Raw genomic sequence first — 25,906 nt, forward strand, 5'->3', positions numbered from 1 at the left:
AAATGTGTGTATGTGTGGCAGAGTTGGGTTTTAAGACTAGCTTTCATCTTAATCTGGTGGTGAGGTTGTTGGACAGTAACTTCCACCCCTACCCCATCCACCTTATCAAAACCAAATCCCAAGATTCAGCCTAAGTCGTCACAACACCTACATCCTCACAACAGACTTCCAAGATACAGAATATCATCTTCATGTCACTGATGAAGAAACTGAGCCTAAAACCTTGATTTGCTCCAGGTCACACAAACAGTTTCACAAAAAGCCAGGATTCCAAATCAAAGCTGCCTGACCTTAGGGACAAACTTTTTCACTCTATCAAACCCCTTCCCAAAGAGCTCTTTTCACTTGGTCACAGTTAGCTAGAACCACTCTAAAATTCTCTAAACTAGCATTACAATTGCAGATTTACACTTTGAGAATGGCTTTGCAAAAGGGGCACACAGAATGAATAATTCCAGAATAGGTGTCAAAGAAAAGACACATTGAAAAATGAGCCATTAACTCACTCATTTGACGCTTTTTCATCTTTAAGGCATCAGTCAAGAAACCAGGAACCTAAATGGGTTTCTTGACAGCAAATATTGACAGGATCCAAAGCAGCCTAAGAACATTTCAAGTATCGAATCATTAATGCACACCTTAAGAGAGTGTCAGAGAAGTGCTTTGTAAACGATTAGAGATGTTTCACTAATATAATTGTAAGGTGGTGATATTTGACTGACAAATTATAGACTAAATTATAGCCATAAGAAAAATTCCTTATAACTTGAATTTGATAGGAATATGTAGACCTCCAGCTCTATTTTTATTCCATTGGCCAGAGAATCATGTCATATTCTTGTCTCTTTCCCTGACTTGCTCTGTTTGAATGGAAATAAAATACCTTCTCAATGACTCAGTTTTTCCATTTGCAATTTGGGTATGGTATTTGCTACTCAAAATGGGTTTGGAATATAAGCTGCATTTTTACAAAATAAGGCAAACACAGAAAGAGTCTAACATCAACAACCTGGAGTTAATATAAGGTTGGACTTCTTTCCTAGATAGAGTCTGTATAAATATATAGATATTTTTAAATATGTCCCCGATGTGGCACACCTGGTACATCACTTTCCCAAGCTATACATAATTTGTTATGTTCTCGAAGCTGGGAGTGGAAAAAATCTACCAGATCATCTTTTGCCAGAACAGGATATGGTTCCCTGATAATAGCCCTATCTGATGTGAAATGAATACTACACTTGATCTCACCAGGTGAAGAAAAGTAGAAAGAATTCCCTGTAAGTTAATTCCACTACTCCCTTAATTATTTGTATTGTTCTCCTGCTCAGCTCCAGGCTTTGAGCCAGAAGATTCTGGAAACAGTATTCCCTCCACAGACACACCTGTGTGATTTACAATGGAGTAACATCTTTCCCCAGCGGGCTGGCTTCTGAGAGCTGCCAGCCACAGGGTACTGACAGTCCCCACCCACTTGCTCCCATAGCCATTGTTCTCTTATCTCCACCTTCCTGGTGGTCCCCACTCTGTCTCCTTTCAGCACTGAGGCTTTTGGAGTTTCCTTCCATTGCATAGTTGTTTCAGATGACCCTCCACTGATTCTCTCTTTAGTTTTCAAAGGTCCCCAGCAGATCCTGACAGAATCTATAGCCTTCCCCATGCCATTCTTCCAGGCCACAGGTGGAGGAAACCCTATGAAGTTGTATTTTGCAGTGTTTCTTTCTGGGTCTTCCTAGTCTTACAGTCCTAGTCCTTCTCTGAATGAAACAGGATATGGCATTTCGAAATTTCTAGCATCTTCACAGAAGACTTTCTGAAAGAGGTGCATTTTCTCAGTAGCTGATTAGAAAATGAGATTCTTATTCCATACATTAACCTAAATTAAGAGAGACAAACAGACACACACGTAGCCACTAAAATAAAGTCCAATGTATTTTAAGATAAAATTCTCTGTCACTGGGATGTATAACTTGTTTGTCTCTAGGGACTTTTGAAATGTGGAATTGAGTCAGAACACACAAAACTTACCCACTCAACACAATTTTGAGAAACTCCCACTCAGCCACTGTTCTTCAGCCATGATGTTTCATACTGAAAGGTTTCCTTTCTTTGTTTCTTTTTTTTCCTGTCCTCAACACTTTCTGTTCTCTTCAATAATTTCCTGAATGACTCAACTGTAGTCTAATCATCCAGAAAGAAGCAGATTTCAAGAATGTACTGTACAACTATTAAGATAATGTATACAGTTGGTTGGGGACAGATTACTTGTCCCCAAGTACTTGAAGTACTTGTGAAGGTCAGCCTCAAAAAAATGACATCTTTTAGCCGAAATATGACTACTTGCCTCATGTCACCACTGTGCAGCCCTGGTCAGGGTGGCAGAGATCATATCAGCTGGAGGTGCAACCACTCTAGAGTCAGTCTGCTGTATTCAAGTTCTGGCTACACTTTAAAGAAATCAGTATTGGAAATCATAAACAATGGTTTACATAAGAAAGAAACAGTAGATCCATGGTCAAAGAAAAGGCTACTACTACTATGTTAAAACAAGTAGCAAATGAAAGTTCATTTTTTGTATTTTAAATTTGAATAAAATACTAAAGAAATGTATGCATAATTAATTTTTTTTTTTAGTTTTAACCAATGTATTTGATGAACTGGCCAACTATGGGTGGTGATAATCTATCCCTTTGTGTCAAGGATTGTCATATATCTGGAGTCCTTTACAAACTGGAAATCCTGGTCAGGAAATAGAGTCCCTAACACCTGTCTGTAAATATTTTTGTCAGGCTGTTTTCTTCCTTGGAGCCTTTGTGCCCTGGGCAATGGTGAGTGGAAGAGCAATGGTAATGGTGGGGAAGGGAAAGAAGTATTAAAACTTGGGGCATGGAGGTATTCCGTTCTACACACGGGCTGGTAGCAACGGAAAACTTTACAGGGTAAGAAGCCACACAGTCACTAAGATACAAGGCTCATATAACATTCCTTTCAAATGTATGATAAAGGAGTTAGGGTTAGTTCACAAGCAGCATGATTAAGTCGATTAAGTAGAGAGGTGATCATTTAGTGGCCATGGCTGTTTGTATCTCAAGACCATGTTTGTCACCGAGTCACTTTGTATTTTCCCAGCCAACTTATGTTTAAGATGACTTTACTCAGTGTATGCTATTAATTTCTGTGCTAAAATGCTGACACTCTTTATGAATGTTGGTTGAGCTCTTTAAAAGGGAGGACCCGGCATCCATAAAATGGCAATTGTCCCTCAAGTAGCCTTGGTACTTACGATCGCCCTTTAGAGCATCCACACCCACTCCTCCATCCTCACCCTCTGTGCCAGGGTGGGGACGGTAAAGAATGAGACTAGACAGTGTTGCAGAGTGGTTCCAAACATGGACTTTGGGATCAGACAACTTGAGTTCAGTCCTGACTCTCCTTCTTACAAGCTGTATGATCCTGGGTGAATTCTTTCACTTCTCTGAAACTTTCATTATAATCCAGGAAATCCCATTGCACTGTGCCAAGTACAAGAAATTATCCCTAAGAAGTTCACAGATATTAGAAGCTGGACAGAGGCTTCGAGGTCATTTCATGCAACACCCTCCCTTTGCAGAAGATGAGAACCAGGGGATGAAGTCACAGAGCAGAGCTAAGACTAGGGTACAGGTCTCTTTTCTGTTCAACCATGAGGATCTCAGATCTCATGGGAGAGGACAAATAACTCAGCTTACCTTGATCAGTGGTGGAGAGAAAAGACCAGTGATGACCCAAAAAAACACTGGCTCTTTGTGGGCTAAGGCCCTGGGAAGGTCCCTGGTGGTTTCCAAAGGGAGTATGTTCAGGAGGAAGGGGAAGGACAGGAAGGTGATGCCAGGGGCCAGTGTCACTTGGTCTCATTAGAGAGATGTGCAGAGCAGATTGCCAGTGGGATTAGATTTCCCCGCAGCTCTAGCTTCCCCACCACCTGTCATGGCAAATTCTTTCATCTGAAGGGATCAGACCCACTATGCCTACTGTGATGTTTCCTTGGTTGCAACTCCACTGCCATCAACAGTGGGGTTTATTTAACAAGCAGCCCAGAGAATACAGAACCAGGGTCAGCAAACTACAGCCCATGGGCCACATCCAACCTGCCACCTGTTTTTGTAAATAAAGTTTCATTGGTGCACAGCCACATTCATTCATTTATGTATTGCCTATGGCTGCTTTTGGGCTATAAGGCAGAGTTGAGTAGGTGCAACAGAGACCCAGTGATTGGCAAATACAAAACTATTTACTATCTGGTCCTTTACAGACAAGGTTTGCCCACATCTAGTATAGAGCCTTATCAGCTGCTTAAGAGACAAAGGCCCTCTCCAGGCTATGGAAGGATCAACTGACTCCTTCAGGATATTTTTATGCCCCTGGCATAAATGAGATTTCATTAATACAACTGAAAAGACACATAAACTTAGAATCCCCTTACAATTCAGTGGCCATCTCTTCTTCAGTGTGTATGTGAAAGGCAACTGTCCATCTCCTCTAAGGGTGGGTCTAGTTCTGGCCTCCCTCTTCTTCTGGGACATGGAGGAGATGGAACCAAATGAAGAGAGAGCAAGACCATTCCACAAATTACCTGGATAGTTAAACGAGCCATCTCTTAAGGAATGTATGTGCTATAAACCAGGCACTTGCTATACATTATATTTTTATTCATTATAACAATCCTATCAATTAGTATGATTATCCCCATTTTACAGAAAGATAAACTAAGGGTGAACTAAGGTCACAGAGTGAGTGGCCAGGCAGAGATTTGTAACCACTTGGCTCCATGCTGTCTGATGCACATGGTGCAGTAATTTACCTAAATGCCTGACTGTTACAAGTATGGTTGACCATGGCTTAAATTCACTCAATCCAGACAAAATAGAGATCTAAGCCATTATGCCTAGAAGTTTGCACTGCAAAACACCATTTTGAAAGATATTCATTAAAGAAAGGTCTGATATGTTTAGAAAACATTGCATATATCACTGCCTTCTTGGAAATATACAAAACTAATGGCAAGTTATGGACTCAAGAAATCCTGCAGTAAAGATCCTATTCAGCTTTGCTTAACATAGTATTTTTTTCCCAAACACTTTATTGTAAACACTTTAATTAACAACATCCCATAAAACTAATATTCCAAGAGAGACACTTTGGAAACTGTTGAACTAGATGATGATGATTGATGATAACAGCTAATACTTATTAAGCAATTACAGTGAGCCAGGCACTGACCTAAGCATTTATACATATTCATTGAATCCTCACAGCAACCGTATGAGATCAATACTAGTATTAATTCCCCACTTGACAGATGAGGAAACTGAGGCACAAAGAGGCTAAGCAACTTGCCTAAAGTCATACAGCTAGTAAATCCTGGAGACTATGAGCTCCTCAAACACAGGAATCCGGTATCAATTCATCATTGCAAAGCCAACACTTAGCATGGTGCCTGGCACAAAGTATGGACTCAGAAAATGACAGCTTAAGTGAATGGGAGATAAGATCCTAATAACAAGTAGAAGCAGCTAGAATATGTTGAATAGAACATTTAAGATCTTTGAGTGATATTTACATAATGAGGACACTCCCTCATCACTTGGGGTTTCCATTTGTTCCAGACAAGACTGTACCCTAGGTAATATTCCTAGTATAAACCATTTTGTATAGTGTAACCATTTTTATATTTAATGGACCTTACTCTAGGTTAGCACAGAGATGATAGGAAAATATCAGATGGTGCAGATCCTCTTTAGACACAAGAAGTAATATTTCATTTGTAGGTGCAGTAAATTAGGCTTTTTGTGTGGCATGAAAAAGATTGAAAGAGGCAAAACCACATCCATAAGGAACAACTGTATTGCCTTTGCTGGTAGGTTAGATAGAATTACTTAAATGCAGTAAAATAACAGCTACTGAGAATAGTCAATAGCAGCTTTTAAAATATTACAGACCTAAAAATATATCAAGGTCAAAATTAGTAGATAAAATACTACTATTTTATCAGTGTAGATAATTTTCAGTGCAGATCTGAGGGAGGCCAGGAAGCACAAAGGAAAAAACAACACACTTTTAGTTTTAAAGGGAAGAAAAGCAAAGGCAGCCTCAAGAAGACTGCTTTTGTGTCCTGAAATAAAAAGGAAATACTATGTTTAGCACGTTAGGAGCTTCAAATGCAGTGATTAGATGGTATTATTTCTCATCACTTTAACATAGAGCATTCCTGAAAGATAATTATTATAATAACAGTTGATGCTTACTGAGAGCTTACTATGCTTTTCAAGCATTTTATACATGTAGCCCTAGGAGGTGAATACTATTATCCCCATTTTACAAATGTGGAAACAGAGGGAGAGAGGTAAAGTAGGTGAACAGCTTTCCCATGATTCCATACCAGTACAAAACGGATCAAGGATTCAGACTCCAGGACTCGGGCCTTCAGAGCCCATGCCACCCATCTATGCACACTGGGTAAAAGAGAAGACTCAAAGGCTCAAAGATGTGCACAGTTCTGGGAAGCAAACCAAATCTCACTACCAAGGTCAGGGTATGTCAGAGACTCACTAGGTGGACACCAGAGTGCCAAACATGGCAATTCGGAGTTGCCAAATCCATGGCAAACCCTTGCCAGTAGGCCCTTCTTTGGTGGTTTGTCTGATGCCAGGTTTCCAGGGGTTGTTATGCATCTTGCCACTTCAATACCCCATCCATTTAAGGCTGTGCATTAGTCATGAAGGTAAAGACCTGTCCGTTCACCCACCTCCCCAACCAATGTGGACTAGGATGTCTAACCCCACAACCTGGTCACATGCACACCCCTCCAAAATACGGTCAATCGCCTATGAATATGTTTATGCTGTGATGGTGCATCAGACCCAAAACATTCAGGAACTGCTACATGCTCTGCAGTATCAGAAAAGGCCAAGGGGAAAACAAGTTTAAAACTTCCTTTAGAGAAAGCACAGATAACTCCCTGTCGATGGAAAGGAAGGATGGAATTTTATAATAAAGCTTTATGCCTAGCATCCCAGTGTGGGAGCCATTTGAGAGTTAAACATGAAACCTTTAAGAGAGAAATAACAAATCATTTTGAGTAAGAACAAACATTGAAAGTTATCTTCATAACTGTATTTGTGTTCCAAAATGCCTGCTTCCCCCTCCCCTTTCTTGTGGGTGATACTTAAATCAATTGAAACAACCAAAGAATTTGTTTGCTGCCAGGGCCTGAGGAAACATGATAACAAAAAGATAAATACACAAGCCTGAGAAGAACACTTGATAAGAAAAGGATATTATTTAAAGAACAATGTTCTTTTATAAACAGATGGGTCAACAACCTCAATTGCATATAAAAATGGAAAATCAATTTTTTAAATTCCTATTGATGAGCTTATAAAAAAGCATACGCATAAAAAAACATACACACTACATTTTTGTAGATCATTTAATTCTCATTCATAAACTGATTGTCTCACAATTGAGTGCAATTGAACACAAATAGCTTCTCCCTTCTCAGCTCTACTTTCCCAGCCTTATATCGTTTTTCATTTGTACCTGATGAGTCTTTCTTTTCATCTTCAAGTTAATCATCAGTTAGGGGTGAACAGTCACAAAAAGTCTGATTTATTAAGCAAACAGGCTAGAAGGCACAGAGCTAAAGTTAAAATACAAATATGCCTACTTACCTGGATGGCTCTGACATTGGAAACTGGCTGTTTTGACATATTCACCACGTCTTATCCCTAAAAAAACAAGTAAAAAACTGTTAGAGGTGGCGGCATTCAGATTCTCGGTCTTGATAAATTAGAACTTAACTCATGATTCAGCTGGGCAGTCACCCCCTCACTGGCCATATATTCTTTCCGTCTCAGTTTCCCAAGTTACTTAGAGACTCTCCTTCCTAATGCCGCAGGGAGAGGGAACACTAGAGCACCCGGATAAATCATTCAGGAGGAGAAATGCTGAGATGCCTCGCCGCTGATGCTAAAGATAGGCGATCACAAACTTAAAAGGCGCTATCACCTCCTTCCCTGCCCTCCTGCCCCCTGCCAAGAACAGCAAAGCAAAGAGTTGTGGGAATAAAACACCTTTGTTTGGGGCCTCAGAAGCTCTCCGCTTGAAACTGAACTTCTGAGTTAGTTGTTGCCACCGCTGCGTGTCAGTCCCCTGGGAGCAGCTCCTCTCCTCTGAACACCCAGAGAGAAATGGGCTGCACCAAGATGCGCTCTGCTCGCTGTGCACGCGTCTGTTCCGCCCGGTGACCTGAGTGACGCTGTGAGAACACCGGGCGGCAACTCCCTGCTCTGGGTGTCCAGAACCCAGGCTCTGTAAATACAGGCAGCCGGCAAGCCTCATCTGGCTCCTTTTCTTTTAACGAAACAGTTTCAGAAGGCAAATAGGACTTACGTGACCAGGTCAGATCGAGAAGATGCAGCAGTGCTTCGTTCCCAAAGGACTTTTGCTTCCTTTCAGCTCATGAGACCTGACTTAGAGCATGGGGACTAGTGCCTGAGGTTTACTGAGGCCAGGGGGGCCAGGAATAGCCTGGTTGTGGCCTGTTACCCTGTACATAGGGCTGTCATAGCTTGCTCTGTTAAGTGTCCACAGGACCGACAGAAAAAGTTAGAAACTCAGTGAATTAAAAATGTGCTGCTTTTCAAGCACAAGCAATAAAATGGGTTGACTGAGTTTCCCCCCTGATTGGTGTCAATGTATGTGCCACCCTGTTTGTAAATGAGCACCGACAGCAGTGCGGCATTGGCCACAAGCCCTGTGTGAGCTGGACCATGTCACTCAGCATTTCTAGGCCCACTTCCTCTTCCTTAAATTTTACCTGATTCACAGGTTGTGGTAAGAATCAAAATGACATAATACTCCTGAAAATGCCTTCTGAACTATAAAGTCTGATGCAAATGTTCATCGCTTTGCTGTCACCGCCCATAGCTAGTGACTTGATAGTCCTCCACTGATCTACAGCTCAAAGTACAGAGTAAGAATTGGTGTGGAGATGCCCCTCACCACTTGCAGAGATAAAAGATCTCACAGCTCTGTGAAAACCTTACATTGTTTTGAGATCGTCCAAGTCTTAAGCTCTATTATATGAAGTAAACAACTAAATAAATTTTTTAAATCTCTATAATTAGTATATCCAAATATATAGGCTTTTGAGTCACAAAATGAAAACAGTGGGATTTTTTTAAGTTTCATCTGCATGTTTTAATATATATAACTTTCTGGTATAGCCTCCATAATACATAGACATAGCCTGTGTGCATAAGGATCCAGGCAGAATTATTTTCAATATGGTTAAAAGATTTAAAAGCAACAAAAAATTGAATTGAATAATCAAGATTGCATTTTGCTCTATGATATGTTTCAAATAGGCTTCTGTCCTTTCCTGCAGTGTCAAAGAGTCAATGAAGGATTTTTAATTTTTGGATCTAGGCCACACAGGCCAAAGGCAAAAGGAAAAGTTTGGTAGTTTAATTTTTAATGTTTCCTTTCCTTAAAAGCTATTAGGAGTCATGCAAGCAATAATTCTCACAGGACTTTAAATATCTCAGAATATAGTATTCTCTGTGCATATACAACTAAAGTATAACTAATACCACGTGGGAACTTTTTAAAAGTGCTGTACATCAATTTGAAACATGGGAAACATGGGAAAATTATGTTATTTCAGTAGTAGGCAGAAATGTAAAAAAAAAATCAGGCAATGAATGATTGTGTTATGATGCTGCGTTGATTTTTTTTAATTAGGCTGATTTTGTTTCTTCACCGAACAACTGGACTGCCTTGTTTTTCTGTGACCTCTGAGCCTAACGGATGGCTGTACCTTGGGCCTTGTCTCCTGTTGTAGCTTTGGCATAATCTCATTTGCATAGGAATTCCTTCTTAACATATATGTCAATCTGCGATAGAGACATCTCTGGAAAGTCGGTCAGACCCCAGCTCTCATTCCCTACAAACAGGCTAAATAACATTTGTGTAAATCAGCTTTGCAGCCGTTCCTGCTGTCCTCATTATTCACAGAGAAATCAGGGCAAAGCACACTGATGAATAAAAATAGACAGTGTTCCCTGGCTATTTCCTTGGCCCTGCATTCCCCTCCGTTTGGGATGTGGGAGTGTAGAATGCACCCTTCTTCTTTATCTGTATGCCTCGTCCCAGGACAAAATAGAAAGCTGTGCTTTAGGTGCCCAGTCCACTCACAGTGGGGCCACAGCTTTTTATGCAAAGAGGAACTCTTTAACACTCTATCACTGGGTGTGGGTCTGGCTAAATTTTGGACACATGGAAAGCTTAACAGGTCATATACTGATGTTTACAAAGCATATACTATAGTGGAAATGCTTGCCAGCTTAACACAGTTACTTTTTCCTGGCAGTTCTGCAAGTCAGTAGGGAACTTTAATGGGTCTGTACGCTGAGTCATGTACAATATGCCTCTGCTGGGTTTCTGATTGGGCAGCACCTAATATCTGACTTCTAAATATGGCTCACTTACTAAAAATTTGTCGACATTAATAACACTAATTTAATAAGAAGGGATTCAGAGGAAAATAAATCAATATTTGGAGAGAGTGGGCTTTGCTTGTTCTTTTTAAAGGTCAATTAAATGGCTAAAGCTCAATCTCAAAGGGAATTATCTTCTGTCCTGCAGCTAAAAATAATTCCTGAGAAGGGTGTAGAAAGATGTTCAGCTGTCTGAACTAACTCCTTCTTCACTCTGCCTGAGATGGGCTGGGAGGGAAGAGGCACTCAGCACTGCCATGTATCAGAGCCTGGTGCCCACATGGAGAGAAACAGGAGAGCTGCCCTCCACCCTGCTGGGTATGGGGAACACCGTGCCCAAAGTGGGGCTTTCAAAAAGATCGTTCTGGAATGTTCATCAATCTATACATTAATAGAACTTTATCACTGAGGCCAAGCCTAGTGCTTGGGGAGAGGAGAAAAGCATCTTAAACTTGTACTGTGTAACAACTCTAGCAACAGTTTGCATCTAGATAAACCAAAGAGCTAGCATCATAGCTTTTCTCTGCCCTAAATTCTCCTGAGTACATCTGGGCTCACAGCCTGAATCAGTTTGCAGCTGACAGACTATACCCCTGGCCATAAGAATCAAAGTGACAATGTTCAGAGTCACAGTGATCATTATCTAAACCATGGACATTTTCTTAATGTCACTATCAACGAAAACTACTTTTAGTTCAATATTCTTTCAACCTCGCCCCCACAATTTATAAAACAGAAACAGCACCACCACCAAAAAACAGTGAATTTACAAGGAAGCTGCATGCACTGGCTACAAGCCTACAAAGCTCTAAGTAGTCACTTCAAGTTAGCTGTCAAGGCAGTTTCCTTCAGCTAGCCTGGTCGCCAGAGCTGGGTCCTCCTGCTTACCTGCTTTGTGGATTTGTTTACTGCTTAAGGAAAGTCCCAGGCAGGTAGGTGCAAGAACACAGGCTCCTCAGAAGGTGGAAGGGATGCCCGGTGTCCTCTGAGCAGCGATCCCAATTCCGATGCTTTGCGTGTGGCTGAAATAGCTCAAGTGCTCTGTGCTTCACCAGTACTGAGAGCTGCTCCCGGCTCAGGGCTGGAGGGGAATTGGGTTTAAGTCTAAGTGTTAAAGAGAATTCCTGTCATACCTCACAGTTGTTCTTCCTAAATATAGAGTTTGATATAAGCCATACGCTAGCTGCCTCTGAAAGGCTTGACCGTGCTGAAAGCAGGGCTCAAATGTCAGCCGGAAGGAGGCTACGGAATCTTAGTGCCCTCCTAATCTTCCAGGAGATGCTGGCTGCATTTTTTCACATATTCTGAAGGAGCACAGTGAAGTTGGGAAAGTAGGAAAAGTTTCAATCTTTAACTTTATTACCTGGAGGCCAGAAGATGAGGAGTGTTCAATAAAAATTGGAGAGAGGCGACGTGGCACAGCTTCTTGGCGGGGCCACTAATAGCAAACAGTGTTTGAGTCCTAGCTTGGGCATTTAGGAGCTATGAAAGTTACTTCCTAATCACTCAATAAATGGTCACCAAATGATGCTGATTATAATATTACACTGAGCCATAAAACATAACCCATTTTGTAGGTCAAAAATGGTCACAGAACAACAGACTTGGTGGTTCCAGGGCCCAGAGTCCTTGCTTCCTCTGCTCTGCCACCTAAGTTCTCCTGCAGCTGTGAGCAGTTCCCAGTACACTGTCAGCCTCACAGCTTAAATGCTTGAATCTCTGCTTCTCTGCATTGGAGCTCTCTTCATCTAAGTCAGGTTGCCTGGGGATGCTGCAGGTATGACCTTAAGGGCCAGAGAGCAAACACCTCTCGGGACAAATCTCAAAATATGGGGAGGGATGCTGTGTGATAAATAACCCACCTCCCTGTCCTACAATGGGATGATTCCTAGGTGTGCTGTACAGTTTCCCAGAAATCCCCAGCAGAATTGAGCCCCAGGTGTCCACAGCAGGGACCTGCTCATTAATATACCCTTATTGGCTTTCTCCTTTCCCTGCCTCACTTCCCCACTCCCTCACTTGTGTTCTCTGGGGTTACCTAAACAGACCACTTGCAACCATGCCCTTGTCTCAGTGTCTGGATTTGAGGCAACTCAAACAGGATGAAGGGATTCACTGGGAAAGTTTCATATTGTAGCAGGAAAGTCAGGGGTACTGGTGCACCTCAGAAATAACCAGAACCAAGAAATTTATACCTCACTAGAGGCCAAATCAATTTCTCCAACTCCAGTTTTAAAAATCCTGGGGTTCTGATTGCCCCTGTCTAAGTCAATCACCCATCTCCTAGCCAGAGGCAGGGTCACCTAGCTTACAGGAGGCCACTGGGGTTCACACCTGTGGATGAGGTCCTTCCCAGAGAAGGGAATAGTTATGAGCTGGGAAGCCCTCCCAGGGTCTCTGAAGAGCACCAAGAAGCCAAGTACTTTTCCTTGACCTCCTGCCATAGCCCCCTGAAAATTTCTAGTACTGTTATCACTTCCTCAGTTTAAGGCCCATGAGAGAGAAAGCTCTGGGCACATATAAACACACAACCAGATTGCTGAGTGACAATTATTGGGCCCAAGGGGATGGGCACAACATGAGTCCATTTCTTATTGGGAGGATGGAAACGGGAGAAGGAAAAAGAAGCAATGAGTCTTTAAGTAAGGGAAACGGGGAGCCAGAGTGTACTGGACATCGAGTGGGCAGCTGGAGACCTTTGGGAATATTTCATTGGAGATCACCAAAGAGGGGCAGGGTAAAGGGTTGTTGGTGAAAACAGAATTCATTTAAGTCATTCCTACCTGCATACCTTCATCTCTCCTCTACTACAGTCAGATAGCAGAAGGATATCAACCACTTTATGCCTATATAGCCCTTGTTGAGTTGCTAAGCATTATCTTTTGTATTATTTTATTTAATCCTCCCAACAATTCTGTGGGTTAAGAGTTGTTATTCCCCTTGTACAGTAGTCTCCCCTTATCCACAGTTTCATTTTCCACAGTTTCAGGTACCCGTGATAAACCTCAGTCCAGAAGCAGATCAACCACAGTCCTTCTGACATATCACTCGGTCAGTAGCAGCCTAATGCTTTATCACCATGTCTACATCATTCACCTCATCTCATCTCATCCCATATGCATTTTATCATCTCACATCATCACACGAAGGGTGAGTACAGTACAGTAAGCTCTTTTGAGAGACCACATTCACATAAATTTTATTATAGTATATTGTTATAACTGTTCTATTGTATGATTAGTTATTGTTGTTAATCTCTTACTGTGCCTAATTTATAAATTAAATTTTATCATGGGTATGCATGTATAGGAAAAAAACATAGTATATACAGGGTTCAGTACTGTCTGCAGTGTCAGATATCCACTGGGGGTCTTGGAATGTATCTCCCACAGGTAAGAGGGGACTACTGCATAGGTTAGTAAGTCAAGGCTCAGAGTGCTAATTCAGAGCCAGTTACCCCCCAGCTTTTACTCTCATATTTTCTGCTCTCCTGTTACACCACAATGACGTCAAGGAAGTATACTCACATGCTCCACTACCATATAAGTGCTACACATATGCTGTTGGCTAGGCAGTTAGGATGTACTTGGTTGCAAGTGATGGAATACCTGACTAGCAGTGGTTCAATCAATAAAATCATTTAATTATCTCATAAACCTAGAAACCTGAAGGGAGGTATTTCCACATTGGTTTTAGAAATTTTATGAACTAAAAAAACCAGGCAATTTCCAGTTCTTCTACTCTGCCACTGTCAACATATCAGCTTTTCATCTTCATGCTTCTTACTGCACATTCCCAAGATGGCAGCCACAGCTCCAAGAATCAGAATCTTCCATTTGCATCCAAACAAGAAGGAATGACAGAGATAGTAGAAGAGGGGATTGTCCTCTTCTCAGGGAGGAAACTCTCCCAGGAGACCCAGCAGACTTCCCCTTACATCTCATGGGCTGGAACTGGGTATCATGACTGAAAAGGAGGCTAAGAAAGTAAATAGATGGCAGAGGATGAATGGAGTAGAAATGAACAGCTGAGATCAAACATCCCATATGAAATCAGGATGCTCTTAGCAATGAAGAAGTGAGAGAATGGCAGTTATTTAGATAAAATACGCACATACATAACAGAGCTTTACAGTGGAAAATGTGCTTTCACATACATAATCCCGTTTGATCCCCACCACTATATGAAACAGATGTTTTTATTTATCTGCATTTTATAAATGACAAAACACCCTGAAAAAGGTAAAGTTACTTGCCTGAGAAGTGTCCAAGTTGAAACCCTAATCTAGGTCTCAGGCTCTGAATTCCCTGGGTTTCCCCTTGTTCCTCTACATGCAAGCCAACAGAGAGAGCCAGGCTGCCCACACCATGGTGCCGTCCCAGAATACCCTCTCGGATGAGACTCTGATCATGTGCTCCAGAGTACAGGCTTCTTGCAGGTTCCTCTTTGCTCAGTTCTGCTGTTCCCTAGGTCTACCTACAGTTTGGGCAGAGTGAGATAGATCCTATTATGAAAAATTTTAACTAAATGAACAGAAACTATTTGTGCCATTATATGTAAACATGTAAGCTTCCCAAAACTGCATAGGCTGCTAGAGAGAAGAAAAATCAGCAAATGAAGAATGATTAGCTAGGAATTATGAAGAAGAAACTAGCTATGACCTACGAAAATACTTTATCTTCCCAAAACATTTACTTCTATGTTAAATTTTAAGTTCTGACACCATAACTATGAACAAATCAATGCTTGTAATCCAGAGAGTGGGTGACAAGGCCTGTCCCCCAGGGTGCATGCTATGTAATGACTTCCTTCTGTGATTTCGTGAGCCCAGCCACTTCTTTCCTTAAGCCCTGCTCTGACATCATGATACAGCAGGCATGTCTGTGCTTTTCCTTGGAATCTAGCTTACTTCCTTGAGTATACACAGAGAGGAAAACTAGCTTTTCTAAAAAGAAGTAATGGGCAGTTATGACTCCACCCACAAGAAAAAAATCTCAAATAATTATGCAAAATACTTTAGCAACTCCTTGTCCCCAAACTTCCCATTTCAAAAAGGGACCTTTGTTTCACCTTTGCCCAATAGCTTTTTTCCCCCAAAGTATTTTCCTTCCAAAAAGAAAGAAGCTAGTTAGCCTCAGAAGGGCATTCAGAACTGCATCTCCAAAAACATGGTATATGCTTCTCTGTCCTCAGAGAAAGTGCTGGCATCCACCTCTTAGTCACTCTTAGCTTTTAGCTAAGTCACCCTTTCCCATGAGAATAATATTCCATTCATTTATTCATACATCCATTCATTGCTATGCTAGATGCTGAGGGTTTAAAAATGAGTAAAATAAAGTTCTGTGTTCTAGAAGCCTATTCACCATGGTCTGGTGAAAAGAGACAAACAATGAAATAACAATATGGTTATTGGCTTTATGTGCTGTATACAAACTGTTATAGGAATTCAGGCAAAGGCGCCCCTAACTCTCCCATCGTGCTGAAGGCTTCACAGAGAAGGACATGTTTAAGCTGCATGTCCTGAGCTGCTACTAAGTGGCAGCACCGTTTTTTCCCACCATCACCAGAGAGAGAAAAAATAAGCCTATGTTCCTTCCCTCAGAGTTTACAGCAGCTGGGAGGGAGCAACAAAATAAATAAACAAACAAGATCATTATAAATCCTGTGACGTGACATGAAAGTAAACACACAAAAGACTGAAGAGGAGAGTGACAGGAGGGGCGGCCGGGGAAGCGTCTCTCCAAGAACTGAGATTGATGGAGCAGAAAAGAACATTTTAGGCAGACAGAACTGCATGTGCAAAGGCACTGAGATGGTAAAGTACATTCTCAGGACTCACAGAAAAACAATTTAGCCCAAACATAGAGATGAGTGGCATGAGATGAGGCAAGAAACAGAGGCAGAGGCTGGCAGGGCCTTTGTAGCCCATTTTGGCAAGAGGTGCTAGTTCTGTTCTAAGTGTAGTAGGAATGTTGGGAAGGTTTAAGCAGTGGAGTTGCCTGGTTTGAGTTTTCCTGAGCACACTATCTCTGCCATGTAAAAAACGGACGGTAATAAAACAAGCGGTGAAGAAGGGAGGATGATTAAAAGGCTACAGATGACGGTGACCTGAACAAAAGTGTTAGCAGTGAAGATAAAGAGAAGAAAAGAGGTTCAAAATGTATTTCAGTAATAGAAGCTAAAGTGTCCTTGCTAATGGATTGGATGCAAGAGAATGGGAGGGTGTCTCTTAAGTTTCGGTCTTGGATTATGGCACATAAAGAAATGTGGGGTCCTAGGGCAGGAATGAAGGTGGTAGTGGTGAGACGTGCAGCTGAAGTGCTCAACATAGAGCACATAACAAGCTCTTAAAATGGAGCATGAAGAATTAGAAAGACATTGTTGACCTCACAGCGAAGTTTCAATAGACTGCACGGACTGGTTCAAACCCAGGTCACTGCTGGCTGCTGCATGAGTGAAGAGTGGACTTGCCTCTTCTAGAGCCTCGACTAAGAACAGAGAAGGATAGGAGCTGGGTTTGGATATTTCCAATATGGGGAAATTTTTTTAGCTGAGTGTTATATGAATCTAAATAATAATTAAACGTGTTTAGAAGCCAAGGTGATGAGGATGATAACAGTCCAAAGGAGGAGGTTGGTGAGCAATGTCCAGAGGAGGGGATGGAGGAACTAAGCTGGTGCCAAAAAGTTTGTAAGAGGGTCTGGGGGTCTGGGAGAGGAGGAACAGGGAGAATGGAGGCCACTGGACAGTCTGCCTCAACATTCTAAGGGTCTTGAAGAGGAAATCGGGTGAACAGGGGGAAGCTGAAAGCACTACCCAGCCGTGTTGGGGATCCAGCTGAGCTTGAAAGCCCACTGCCTTGGAGACAGCTGTTCTGTCAACAGGGTGACTGCTTTGCTGGGGTGTTGGTTCTCAAGGTCACAGTTGGAATACCCCAGAAGCAGATCTTGAAATGAGGACTTGTGTACAAGTGACTTATTAAGACAGTGTTTTCAAGAAAAATGGGGGAACAAAGGTGAGATCTCAAGTCTGGCAGAAGGTATCGTCCATTTGATCCTGCAGGAGAGCTCCGGGCACAGTAATGCTGTAGACTGGCCCTACCCAGGCAAAGGCATGAGGCTGTACTACTTTTGCACCTATCAGTCATTGTTCAGGGCTGCCCAGGAGAACAAGTGCCCAGGCTTCTGGCTGTCCTTAGCAGCTGGAAAGGCGCGCTCCAGAAGCTCCAGGACAGGCCTCCAAAAGAGCGCTAAGGTGTTGGAAGCAAATGCCCGCTGAAGCCAGGAGCAGACAGTGAATGGGGAAAGAGGATCTGAGGGGATGTGGGCCAAGCTCAGTCAGTATCTGCCTGAACACAGCTGTCCGTTATGGCACATAAGCCTCAGCAAAGTTGGTCTGAACTACTTTTGACATCTTGTTTCTAAAAAGCATAATCTATTTGGAACAATCTCACAAAGTTATATTATTGCAATGTTGATGACTTCTGTTTCTAATTAGTCATTTTTTAATGAGTGTTGAAATGGACTATTTTTGCAAGCTTTGGCAGCCTATAAATGTAATTAAAATTACATTTTCCTGCATTGTCACACAAAACCTGTATAGCCTGGCTCTTTCTCAAAAATGAGGTAACTCTAGTCCATTTGGTAACACTTGGTAGACAGGGGAGGGTCCTCCTCCAGGCTCTGAAGCAGTAACATTAGCCACCTGGCACAAGCCCCAGAGATGTGGAATGTTACAGAAACGTCACCGCAGCCTGTGTGCCCTTGAACAAAATTTTTTCCCAACCGGAATTTTACTCCAGGTCAGCATCTGCAAAACAGAGGAGAATCACAACTGCTCCACACACACTATGCGGGCAATTTCCCCTGTCCCTCTTCCTACTGCTCTGCAAAGTTGTTTTTTAAACTAGATCCGTGAACATAAATCAAACAATACACCTGTAAATAACTGGGGTCTCCCAGAGAGAAAGAAGGAATAAAACCCTCACTGAAAGCATATTGCAAAGGCAATGCTGTGAGTTCAGCACAGTCTCCTCTTCCTGGTACTTAGGACCCTATATTTTCCAGGCTCACACAACTGGATTGGAGCCATGTGACTGAGTTCTGGCCAATAGGATGTGGGTCCCATTCCTATAAGGCAGTGTTACTCGAAGTGGGGCCCACACACCACTGCTCATTTGCAAGCTGTTTTTGTTATCAGTTTGCAATGAGCTAATACAGACATTTAAAAGTAAGCAATTAGGGACTTTCATAGCAATCTGACATTGCTCCTACATCTGATCAGAATTTCCTTCTTCTAGGAATTCATGTTTGTTACATTTTTACAAAAGTATGGGTCCATGATGGATTAAACATTTTTAGCCTCAGGTTTAAGAAGCACTGTTGTAAGCCATTACAGGCCTGGCTCTTAAAAACATCATTTGCAATCCAGACCTGTCTTCCCCATCTGTAGCAAACTTAGAAGCCATGGGTCCTAGATGTCATAGCTACAAGATGGAAAGGATCACTGGACCCACATCCAACTCTGACATGAGTGATAAATAAATGCTTGCAATATCAATCTACAGAAATTTGGGCTTGTTACTGGCACATAGCCTAGGATTATTTGACCAATACAGGGATTATTACCATCGTTCTGGGAGTGGGACCAGCTGGGGCTGAAGGACCCACTTCCAAGGTGGCTGCTTCAATCCCATGTCTGCGGTGCTTTAACAGGGATGGCTGGAAGGTGGCTCAGCTGAGACTGTCAGCCAGAATGTGTGCATGTGGCCTCTCCAGGATGGTGCCTTCAGGGTAGTTGGCTTCTTACATGAAGCCAAGTGCAAGAGATCCGGGAAAAACAACAGAGGCTACATGGCCTTTTATGGCTGACCTAGGAAGTCACACGGCATCACTCCTGCACAGATTCAAGTGAAGGGAACATGGACCTCCCTCTCTATTGGAGGAGTGTCATAAAATTTCTGGCCATATTTTAAAACCACCTCACTATGATTATAATTTGGGGCTCTGGTTCCAGATATCTTGTATTCCTTTCAAACCATCTGACCCAGAGCCTTATCCATAGCAGGTACCCACTAAGTGTGTGTTGATGATAAGGAGAGGGGGAGCCAATAATACTGCTCCTGTTTTGAGGATAACAGAATCCTGTGGCCAGGGGAATTTGATTTTGCAATAGTTCATGGATTCTCAGATACACATTTTTCACATTTTTTTTATTTTGGTATCATCAATTTATAATTACATAAAGAACATTATGTTTACTAGGCTCCCCCTTTCATCAAGTCCCCCCACATGCCCCTTCACAGTCACTGTCCATCAGCATAGTAAGATGCTGTAAAATCACTACTTGTCTTCTCTGTATTGCACAACCCTCCCCGTGCCCCCCCACACACTATACATGCTAATCGTAATGCCCCCTTTCTTTTTCCCCGCCCTTATCCCTTCCTTCCCACCCATCCTCCCCAGTCCCTTTCCCTTTGGTAACTGTTAGTCCATTCTTGGGTTCTGTGATTCTGCTGCTGTTTTGTTCCTTCAGTTTTCCTTTGTTCTTATACTCCACAGATGAGTGAAATCATTTGGTACTTGTCTTTCTCTGCCTGGCTTATTTCACTGAGCATAATACCCTCTAGCTCCATCCATGTTGTTGCAAATGGTAGGATCTGTTTTTTTCTCATGGCTGAGTAATATTCCATTGTGTATATGTACCACCTCTTCTTTATCCATTCATCTACTGATGGACACTTAGGTTGCTTCCATTTCTTGGCTATTGTAAATAGTGCAGCGATAAACAGAGGGGTCTTTTTCAAACTTGAGTGCTGCATTCTTAGGGTAAATTCCTAGAAGTGGAATTCCTGGGTCAAATGGTAAGTCTATTTTGAGCATTTTGAGGAACCTCCATACTGCTTTCCACAATGGTTGAACTAATTTACATTTCCACCAACAGTGTAGGAGGGTTCCTCTTCACAATCTCGCCAACATTTGTTGTTGTTTGTCTTTTTGATGATGGCGATCCTTACTGGTGTGAGGTGATATCTCATTGTGGTTTTAATTTGCATTTCTCTGATGACAAGCGATATGGAGCATCTTTTCATGTGTCTGTTGGCCATCTGAATTTCTTCTTTAGAGAACTGTCTATTCAGCTCCTCCGCCCATTTTTTAATTGGATTATTTGCTTTTTGTTTGTTGAGGTGTGTGAGCTCTTTATATATTTTGGATGTCAACCCTTTATCGGATCTATCATTTATGAATATATTCTCCCATACTGTAGGATACCTTTTTGTTCTATTGATGGTGTCTTTTGCTGTACAAAAGCTTTTTAGCTTGATATAGTCCCACTTGTTCATTTTTGCTTTTGTTTCCCTTGCCTGGGGAGATATGTTCATGAAGAAGTCGCTCATGTTTATGTTCATGAGATTTTTGCCTATGTTTTTTTCTAAGAGTTTTATGGTTTCATGACTTACATTCAGGTCTTTGATCTATTTCGAATTTACTTTTGTGTATGGGGTTAGACAGTGATCCAGTTTCATTCTCTTCCATGTAGCTGTCCAGTTTTGCCAGCACCATCTGTTGAAGAGACTGTCATTTCCCCATTGTATGTCCATGGCTCCTTTATCATATATTAATTGCCCATATATGTTTGGGTTAATGTTTGGAGTCTCTATTCTGTTCCACTGGTCTGTGGCTCTGTTCTTGTGCCAGTACCAAATTGTCTTGATTACTGTGGCTTTGTAGTAGAGCTTGAAGTTGGGGAGCGAGATCCCCCCCCCCACTTTATTCTTTCTTCTCAGGATTGCTTTGGCTATTCGGGGTCTTTGGTGGTTCCATATGAATTCTTGAACTATTTGTTCCAGTTCACTAAAGAATGCTATTGGTAATTTTATAGGGATTGCATTGAATCTGTATATTGCTTTGGGCAGGATGGCCATTTTGACGATATTAGTTCTTCCTAGCCAGGAGCATGGGATGAGTTTCCATTTGTTAGTGTCCCCGTTTTTCACATTTTAACATCTCTGAGATTGACCCTTGTTAAAATGGGTGGCATCTCACAATGATGTTTATCAGGGCTTTTTCTTTCTTAGGGGTACCTAAGACAACTGGGTGCCATCCAACCAGTAGCTTATTAGTTGAAACACAGTAAATGCCAAGGACTCAATTATCTGTGAGGTAGATCCTTAGCTAATGGGAAGCAATGAAAGGAGAGTGAGTGATGGGGAAATGCCTGCCACCTCCATGCCGAAATTGATAAGTTAACAAAGGAGGCCCAAAAGGGCACCTGCAGTCACTGCAGTGAGGCATTCCGAGCATCATAGGGGCCAAAGGGCATCATGTCCCAGCTTACCCATTGGCCCCCCATCACCGCACTTACTCCAGACCTACACAGCCTGTGGACCTCGCCACCCCCGTGCTGTAACAGAAAATGCTATAAGCTGTGCAGAGGGGCAGATGAAGTTCAGTTTGGGCTCTGCCACTTCCTTTCTCTCTGAATTTCAATTTCTTCATCTGCAAAACAGGTAGGTGTAGGAATATCTACCACCAAGTCAGCTGGTGGAAATAAAGCACAGTGCTAGGCACATAGTAGATGATGCACTGATGCTATTTGCCTTTTCTTTTCCTTTGCTAAAATCCTCCGTTGTTTCCAACTGGTCTGTTTTCTGTGAGTCTTGAGGTAATCCTCTCTATTACTTTGTAGGCCTTGAGTCTCCAATTTGTTAAACAAAACTATCGAGAATGTTCTTGGACTAATATTCCAGGATCCTAATCCCAATCCAAAGAATCCAACAAAATGGCCCCATTTTAACTTCAGAAATCTTGTCATCAAGTCATCCACAGCCTGACTTTCTCCCCTTCCTGGAGGTTTTCCCAGCTGTCTCGTTAGGCTATTTAAAGCAGGGGGAAAAGAACATATAAAAGAGGCTCCTAATTTAAAGGAATCAAACAGCTTAAATTCACATATTTATTCATTCAGTCTTTCAAAAAATATTCTTGAGCACCTACCATGTGTCAGAAACTGCACTAAGCCATGAAAATACAGCACTGGACTAGACAGGCATAGAAGCCATCCTTACAGGTTCATGGTCTATGAAGAAGACATTAAGTACAAAGTTATCACAAAGAGAGATGGCTGCATGCAAGGCCGAGAAACCTCATCCACTTGGGAAATGCGGGAAGGTGAATGTAATAGAATTAGGCCTGGAGAGAACCTGTGCGCAGGTACTTGACTCGGCAAGTAATCCCTAAGAACAGGGACAAGGAAGTGGGGACAGTGAGATGGAAAACCTTTCCTAAAAGCCAGTGGAGGGTACCAGAGTGGGAAATTTGCCTTTGTGGGCAACTGAGGCTCAGTCCTGCTGGGGACCCTTCAAGAAACTGTGTGGAGCACACCACAGGGTTACTTCACCAGGGGACAGGGAACCTCAGGCATTTACCCACTGGCTCTGTCCCCCATTCCTGAGGGCTGTCCCCAGGAACATTATACCCCCACCCCCACCCCCAGGTGCATGCACGCACACACTCTTGTGACTTGTATTGATATCAGGGTTTCTCAACCTGGCACTACTGACACTGGGGGCAGGCTGTTCTTTGAGGCAGGCCATCCTGGGCACTGCAGGCTGTTCAACAGCATCCCTGGCCTCCACCCACTGGATGTCAGCAGCACCCTCCCTGCCCTGAAATGGGACAACCAAAATTATGTCCAGACCCAGTCAAGTGTCCCCTGGCCTACGTGCAGCCTGGCTCCGCGGTGCCAGAACATGCCCTAAGCTGGAGAGGGAAAAAGATTCCTGAGAAAAGAGGGAGGCTGAGTGGACATGAGGACTGGTATCAACAGCAGTTGCTGCAGCTTCCCAGAGGATGCGATGGTGCTTGAGCTGTGACTTAGAGAACGATAGGAATTCCCTTTCGAAAGCGGAAAACAGGAAGACTGGAAGCACAGCTGTTTTGTTGAGAAAGGAACCCCCAACAGCCAGCACAATGCCCAGTGACATGCAGTAGGAGCTCAAGAATGCAAACCTGGGCTGCTTCCCATGGACAAAAACGTGGAGAAACATGACTTGGGTGAGCAAAGGGACAGAGCTCCATAGAAACCTTCTGTCTTAAATATAACACCCTACCCCGCAAGGGTGCGGCCCCTTGGGAACATGCATGGCTGGCTTTCAGCCCCACCTGCCCCCTGAGCAGCCCCATGTAGGCTGCAGCAGCCCTGCCTTAGGCCACAATCTGCAGCCCTGCCTTAGGCCACAATCTGCAGCCCCGCCTTCCTGCATGCCCCCTGTCACCATGTACAGGAAGCCTGTGGTGTGAAGGGAGGAGTTTGTGGTGTATAATGGAGGAGGTTTGAGGCATCTCACAGCTTAATAAACAACGTGAAATAAGTCAGGCAGAGAAAGACAAATACCAAATGATTTCTCATATTTGTGGACTCTAAAAGCAAAACAAAACAAAATGAACAAAATAGCAGTGGACTCATAGACACTGAGAAGAGACTGGTGGTTACCATGGGGGAGGGGCTGGAGTGGGTGGGAAGGGGGAGGGGGATAAAGGGGCACAAAAATTCTCAGTCATAATAAAAGTTGGTCATGGGGATGGTAGTACAGCATGGAGGAAACAGTGAATGATTCTGTAACATCTTCTTATGTTGGCAGATAGTAACTGCACTAGTGGGGGTGAGGATTTAATTATATGGGGAACTGTTGAACCACTGTTCCCCATACTTGAATCCAATATAAGATTGTATATCAACAGTACTTCAATCAAAAAATAGATGCCAAAAAAAGGAAATGGGGAGACAAATAAATTGGAAAGAAGAGTCAGAGGGTGTGGGAAAGGGAAACAGAGAAAGACAGACAGAAGACAGAGATAAAGAACAATAAAGAGACACAGGTGCACACAGAACCACAGACAGAGATAACTACAAAGAGACCCTGGGAGAGCAGGTTAGAGAGAGCAACCTGGCAGAGCGCAGAGGCTGGGGACAAAGGGAGCTGGCGCCACCTGCAGCAGGAGGAGCCCGGGACATTCAGTATTGATGGCTTACTGCCACAAAATATTTACAAAAGTGTTTAGGTACTATGAGACCAAGAAAACCTTAAATCCCCAAATTTAGAAATTGTAATTCCACAATCTCGGACCCAGATGCTATAAAACTAGAAATTAACAACAAAAGGAAAGAAATAGAACTTTTAGGAAAAGTCTAAAATACTCTTCTCAATAACTCAGGGGCCAAAGAAAAACATCAAAAGTAAAATTACAACCCATTTACAAATTAACCACAATGAAAACAATGCACACACAGAGGAAAATTCGTAGCCCTAAAGCTCTACTTCTGGGTGGAAGAAACTGCAAAATAGTGTAGCCATGTTTTTCAATCTACCACAAAGGCAAAAAATAGGAGGGCTTTGTGAAGTAACTAGGCGACTGCTGCATGGTATATCTTCTCGTTTAGATGAAACTTTTGAGATCCAGTTTGGTGAGCCCAAGTACTTCCTGCTTAGGAATAAATAACTAGAAGTAGGGCCAGTAGCGGTCACAACTTGACCCCAAAACGATCACCAACGTCTCATCCAGCCTTTCACATCTCAAGGACATGGCCAGACCCAGACAGCACCCTGCCTTACTTCCAAGGTCAGGGGAATAGCAGAAGGCAATTCTGTCTTTTCCTTCTTTGTCCACTGTACACATATGAAGTCTTTGTTTCCTTTTTGAGTGTCTGGTGATGAATGCTCAATTAGGTTCGTCCACACGGGCGAGTTAAATATAAGATTCTTTAGGTCGACTGAAATATTTTTAGGAAATAATATACACAGCATAAATATGGAAGATTCCAAATATGTACAGTGGTCACAAGAACAGCTGCCTGGAAGTGTAAAATGCGTCATTGAGACAGGGAAAGTGAAGCAGGTAGGGCAATACAATACCTGTAGTGAGTTGACAGGAAATGCACCAAGTCAATTCAGTACACAGTGTTGGGCACTGGAGAATGAGATTTGAAACATGTCTTCAAGGAACTCACAGCTGTTAGAGGCTCCCACACAAGCTCATTAAAGCTTTCTCCCTCGGTGGTAGGAAAACAGTTGACATTTGGAGTGATCCAATGAAAACACATATGTGGAATTATTTGAATGGTCGTAGAGCATGAATTATACAATATTATTTTCACTTCATCATAATGGTCTCCCTAATGATATATAACAGGGGTTGACAAACTATGGCCTACTGCCTGGGTTTGTAAAAAAGCCTTACTGGACTAGAGTCACACCCATTGATTTCATACTCTCTGTAGCTGCTTTCCCCCTCCAAAGGCAGAGTGGGGTAGTTGTAACAAAAATGGCATGGCCAGCAAAGCCTAAAGTATTTACTATCTGCCATTTACAG

At 42.5% G+C, this 25,906-nt stretch overlaps 1 protein-coding gene across 3 annotated transcripts in view; it reads right to left on the minus strand.

Moving 5' to 3' along the window:
- SMPX (small muscle protein X-linked) overlaps positions 1-11,640 on the minus strand; it is a 49,455-nt gene extending 37,815 nt beyond the window's left edge. The window contains exons 1-2 of one of the 3 annotated variants that reach the window (XM_017659441.3): positions 11,427-11,637; positions 7,710-7,766 (exon numbers count right to left, since the gene is read on the minus strand). In XM_017659441.3, the coding sequence (XP_017514930.1) occupies positions 7,710-7,748 (39 nt within the window). In that variant the 5' untranslated portion in view covers positions 7,749-7,766; positions 11,427-11,637. Of the gene's footprint in view, positions 1-7,709; positions 7,767-8,111; positions 8,249-11,426 lie in introns of those variants that run through there. The other 2 variants (XM_017659443.3, XM_017659442.3) reach the window with 2 other exon arrangements.
- Positions 11,641-25,906: the final 14,266 nt, after the last annotated feature.

The sequence above is a fragment of the Manis javanica genome, chromosome X (genome assembly GCF_040802235.1).
Source record: "Manis javanica isolate MJ-LG chromosome X, MJ_LKY, whole genome shotgun sequence".
Taxonomy (NCBI): Eukaryota; Metazoa; Chordata; class Mammalia; order Pholidota; family Manidae; genus Manis; species Manis javanica.